The sequence below is a fragment of the Esox lucius genome, chromosome 5 (assembly GCF_011004845.1).
Source record: "Esox lucius isolate fEsoLuc1 chromosome 5, fEsoLuc1.pri, whole genome shotgun sequence".
In the NCBI taxonomy this organism is placed as follows: Eukaryota; Metazoa; Chordata; class Actinopteri; order Esociformes; family Esocidae; genus Esox; species Esox lucius.
The window spans coordinates 9212788-9218417 of NC_047573.1; the positions used below are offsets into that span (position 1 = coordinate 9212788).

General features: G+C 46.6%; 1 protein-coding gene across 1 annotated transcript in view; it reads left to right on the forward strand.

The window, feature by feature from the left end:
* LOC105007401 (vesicle-fusing ATPase) overlaps positions 1-5108 on the forward strand; it is a 28848-nt gene extending 23740 nt beyond the window's left edge. Inside the window, exons 18-22 of the mRNA XM_029119821.2 lie at positions 413-547; positions 1163-1276; positions 3322-3377; positions 3477-3551; positions 3705-5108. Of these exons, the coding sequence (XP_028975654.2) occupies positions 413-547; positions 1163-1276; positions 3322-3377; positions 3477-3507 (336 nt within the window). The 3' untranslated portion in view covers positions 3508-3551; positions 3705-5108. The remainder of the gene's footprint in view (positions 1-412; positions 548-1162; positions 1277-3321; positions 3378-3476; positions 3552-3704) is intronic.
* The last annotated feature ends 522 nt before the right edge of the window (positions 5109-5630 follow it).

Here is a 5630-nt window from a genome sequence, read left to right on the forward strand (position 1 = left end):
GGGGGGGGGGTTCGGAGGAGAATGGACTCTGTGAGAGAGACGGGGGTGGGGGGGGGGGACCTGGCAGCACCGCCGCCTGTGTGGCACCTCATCTGCATGCGCGGGCACACCCTCTCCTCTCCGTAGGGGGGCAGCCGGCCCATAATCCCTCTCTCCTATCCCTGGCCCCAACAGACCAAGCGTGGCCTCGTGCTAGGTACAAGAGCAGCTAGGTACCAGACAGGCCCGGAGACTTGATTAAAATACCCCAGGCTTTGAGAGTATTGAGAGAATAGAGGCCTACATGTTTGCGCTGTACCCCTTTACCCAAGAAGCCCACTGTGGTATGAGAGGTTCATACACCAGGATGGGCTGTCTGTCCCCGTTCTCAACCTTGTACGTTTCTGTGTTACCCTCCCGCCCCCCCTGGCAGGGCCGAAAGCTGCTCATCATCGGCACCACCAGCAGGAAGGATGTGCTGCAGGAGATGGAGATGTTGGACGCCTTCAGTACCACCATCCACATCCCCAACATCTCCAGAGGAGACCAATTGGTTGAAGCCCTGGAGGTAGACACACATACACCCTGGACGTAGGCCTACACACACACCCTGGAGGTAGAGACACACACACAGACACACACACACCCTGGACGTAGGCCTACACACACACACAAACTCCAGACGTAGGGCTGCGCACACACCTTGGATGTAGGCCTACAGAAACACACTTTAGATGTAGGCACACACACACATAAATACACATCCTATATATAGCCCCAGGTACGCACACACACACAAATACACACCCTATATGTTGCCCCAGGTACACACACCCACACAAATACACACCCTATATGTAGCCCCAGGTACGCACACACACACACACAAATACACACCCTATATGTAGCCCCAGGTACGCACACACACACACAAATACACACCCTATATGTAGCCCCAGGTACGCACACACACACAAATACACACCCTTTATGTAGCCCCAGGTACACGCACACACACAAATACACACCCTTTATGTAGCCCCAGGTACACGCACACACACAAATACACACCCTTTATGTAGCCCCAGGTACACACACACACACACACACACAAGGATGTCCTCCAGTTTTAAGTTTGATTTGATTATGTGTGAGTTTTTGACTAAATGTGTGTCTGTTCCAGATGCTGGGTAGTTTCCAGGAGAAGGAGCGGGCTGCCATTGCCAAGGCGGTGAAGGGCCAGGCGGTGTGGATTGGCATCAAGAAGCTGACGATGCTCATCGAGATGGCAGTGCAGGTGAGAGAGGCAAAGACCTGGTTATTTCCAGGCCAGCACGAAGCGCCTAATAATCACCTATCCACGGCTTCAGTCTTTACCACGACTGGTCCGGGGACTGTCTGTTATAGCTGGGCTGGAACCGATCCTACACAAAGTCTTTATCTCTCCCAGAGCGGGAGTTGAACCGGCCTGGTCCAGACATCCACAGATGGATTCTCGTCTGGTTTTGTTCAAAACAAAACATTAATTCTAGTCGTTAATTAAAACCAGTCTTGGATCCAACAATGATTTGTGTGACGAGCCTGAGCCATGTTGTCACTGATGTCCCGTCCCCGTCCCCCCCCGTCCTCTGGACAGTGAAGGGAGGTCCCATGGCCACAAAGCACCTTGGAATAGTCTCATCTACTCTTATGAGGGTTGTTACACTCTCAGGCCTCATCCAGGAACGACTAACAGAAGGCTGCATGTCAGGAACCGGGATGTAAAAGTCCCGGGATAATGTTACTTAGTGACCGCGTTTCCATCCACCGTTTTTATGTGCGTAAAAAAAGTGTTGGTCGCATTAATTATGCGAGAAATGTCAGTGGAAATGTCTTTACATGCAAATGTTTCTCAAATAATATTTAAGTAAACTCGGGAGTCACGCGATGATTATGTCCTGTGGTCTTCCTAACACGACTCCAGAAGACATCCAGTTTATTGGGCAGATGAAATGGGTTTTGATTAACTCGCGGTGAGAGTGCAGTGACGATGCCTGATGCTCTTTTCCAAGAAATATTGAGGGTCTTTTTCTGGTGACATGATGATAGGTTTTTGTTGCCAAGTACAAATGACATGTCATCCATCATATTCTCATCAGCCTTCCCGCACTGTTTTCGCCAGCTGTCAGGAGCACACGCGTCAAAACTGGGAGGCACATTTGCTACTCTACAGTGTTTGTGAGAAAGTGCAATGGAAACAGTCAAACATTTGAATCCCGTCAGTACGGGAAAACGTACAGTCTCCCAACCCCCCCCCACCCCCACCCCCCTCCCCAAGTCTGTTTTGCAGATTTTAGATTCTGTCGTTATGTGTTCACGTGCTGTTGGTTGTGTATGGTTGTATGCTTCCTGACCGCGGTCGTGTTGTGTGTCACTGTGCCGTTGGTTGCGGCTGCTGTGTAATTTGCTTTGGTATGCGCCAGTGCAGCCACGTTGAGTTCAGTCACACACGCCTCCCTGCTTCCAGTAGAAGTATGAACAAGTGTCTGCCGAGGCATGCTGCACACTGACGCCCTGCTCCGTCGACGTGACGCATGCAAACGCACACGCTCGCGGATGCGCCTTCCCTCTTTTTCCTATCAACCCCCCCCCTTCTCCCAGTAGTCTTCGTCTCTCTCATTTCTCAGCTCCAATACCTACGGGCAATTCCTGAGATTAGTTATTACGTAGAACGTCATTCATTTTCTCTCCCCGATCAGTTCACTCAGCAGGAACCATGAACTTGAGCCCCTTTGCCGCCACTGGAAATGCGTGTGTAACGCCACTTGTTTTATGTAACTGCTCAACGTGTTCAGCCCAGATCAGAAGTCAATCTGTCCCATAGTCCGCGTGACCACATTTGAACGCTGCCACGTATTTGCACGTTTACATTAGTGTCCCTGAGCTTCTGTCGCTCTAGGCTGGGTCTCACACTCGCATGCAGACACCCTCCGCTGATTCCCACATCCCCACAACGACCACACCCCCGCCAGTCAACCCAACCTCGTCCCAGGGCTTTTTCCTAACTTAGGATACGTGACTGTTGAATTCTTATGTAATGTTAGGGTACATTACAATGCGATACTAATGCGTATCATGTCTTACGAATTTACAACAGCGTGTGACCTGTCCCATGTCATATTTAAACTCTGGTGTCAGAACAGGGGTGCAGGTTAATCGCCTCTCCGTGGGTTTGAATTTGCTGCCATGGGAGGGAACGCCTGTGGGGGGTTTTGCACGTTCATCATCCCCGGCCTGGTTAGCCTACAGTGGATCCCCCCATAACATGTAGGGCTAATGTCTGACTGTCTGTCTTCCATCCAGATGGATCCTGAATACAGAGTTAGCAAGTTCCTGACCCTGCTGAAAGAACAGGGAGCGTGAGTAGAGCGCCCTTCTGATCTCTTACCATCCATACCAGCTACCTTTGGTTAGTTGTGGTTCTGCTTAATTCCCGCATGTCTCTTTGCGCCCCACAGTTTGGGTTCTGACAAGCACATATCATTCTAAGCTCATGGTGGAGCTGAATTGCCAAGCAGTGGTGGCCTTTTACAGTAAGTACTTGAGCATAAATCTTTCAGTTGTTTTAGAGCAGTGGAGTTTCAGAGATTGGGCTTTTTATTTTTTGTCGGGTGAACAAAATGTGAAACTTGACTGTTCTCTCACCTTTTTTTTTTTCTTTCTTTTTAATCTGTCTCTACCCTCAGTGGCTCAGGACCGGAATCTGGGTGCGACTAGCAGAGAGAGAGTTCGAGAGCAGAGGAATTTGATCTCTTCTGTGCGTCCCCGGGGGTCTCTGTGTGATTGCTGTACTGCATGTCTCCATGGCAACCCTGATGGACAAGCCTTCTCCTCTTCCCCATCAACACTAGCTCTCCGTGTGTGTGTGTGTGTGTGTGTGTGTGTGTGTGTGTGTGCGTGAGTGCATATTAAGTGACAACAAAGCACTCTTCTTTGAACAATTATTATTTCTTGACACTTCCCTATTCTGTCCAGGGAAAAGGGTTCTACTGAGACGCACGCAAAGTGCTGTGATTCGGAGGTTTTATGTATAAAAAGCTAAACTAAGTTGGGCGTATGTTTGTCACCTGGTGGATGTGAGACAGGAAAGGTGTGTATGCAGGCATGTAGATGTTGACCTGTTGCGGTCGATGTTACGCCTGTAGATGTCCAATCATTCCAGGAAGTAATGGGTCCAGGCCCTTCTGTCATCCCCATTTACTTTAACCGTATGATGTTTAGTGTTTCCCTTCTCTTTATTTTACGGAGTATTGTCGGTAATAAATAAAAGATACACTAATGTTGATTAGTTACTGGAAGAAAGTTAGACCGTTTAAGAAGTGAACCGCTTCCACACAGGCGCGCACATGACTGGTGTTACTTTTGAAATGGTTTCTGTGCCACGCTGTTTTCTTAGCGGACGGTTTCTCCAGCCACACTCTGTCATGCCAGTGGATGCCTACGGCAGGATAAGTGGAGGTTTTAAGAATATCGAAGTTAGTCTTTGTGGTCCTTGGGGTCCTTTCTTAGCATGTCTGTGGTGTGTGTGTGTGTGTGTGTGTGTGTGTGTGTGTGTGTGTGTGTGTGTGTGTGTGTGTGTGTGTGTGTGTGAGCTGCTATTTAGCCCGGTAGCAAACAGAAACAACGTCTTGTGCCAGCAGATGTCTGCCTTAACCCGCGCCTTAAATGAGACATGGTTCTTCTGCAGCACTACCTTCTTTTGCCTGTCTTTACCCAAGGGCCTTGTCTCCTTGGCTCCTAGTCCTGACACATAATAGTCTCAATAGAATAAGATACAAGGATATGATGTCAATATTAGACATAAGAACCCTGGCTTGACACACTGCCATTTGCAGTAGATGCAGTATCTACACTATGCAGGTGTGTTTCAGATGAACACATACAAGTCATACAATTTGTAATATTGATGTATAATGTATATCAACAAGATGTGTGCATTTCTTTTTTTTTTTTGCCTTTACCAATAGTTTGTCCAAAAACCTGTTTGTATTGAAGTCTTGAATGCTGTAGGATATTTCTTTTTTGTTTTAATGAATAATTGCTATTGTAAAATTGCAATAAAACTTGACACGTGAAACGTTCATACAGTATTCTTCTGGACATATACATTTGTATTGTTGATTTATGCTTCAGAAGGATTTTTCGTTTACTATAGTCACTACGCTCTGTTATCCGGAGGAAATTATCTCGTTCAAGACAAAATGCAGACATTTTAACGTTATGAGTAGCCTTGTGCAGATAGAGACATTCTTATAGTGAGGAATGATTGTTCTATTTATTAAGCATTTATAACTGCTAATCACAGTTCGGAACAGCAATGACGTTTGCCATGGAAAGTTGGTTCAGTAGTGTTACGTGTAATGTCTAAAGACACAATTTGGTAAGAAACCTTTGAGGAATCCATGCTCATTGCTCACAAACTGCAATGATTAGAAACTTTCGGATGACCATGAAGCAAAAGCAAGAGACAGTAATTTGTTCTTCAAATATATAATCTTAGTTCAGTCGTACAGATATATACATTGTATAATAAATAATATTTATAAAAACATAACATTTCAGATTATAAAATAAAAAGAAAATTAATAACTTTAAAAACCTTTGTACAAAAC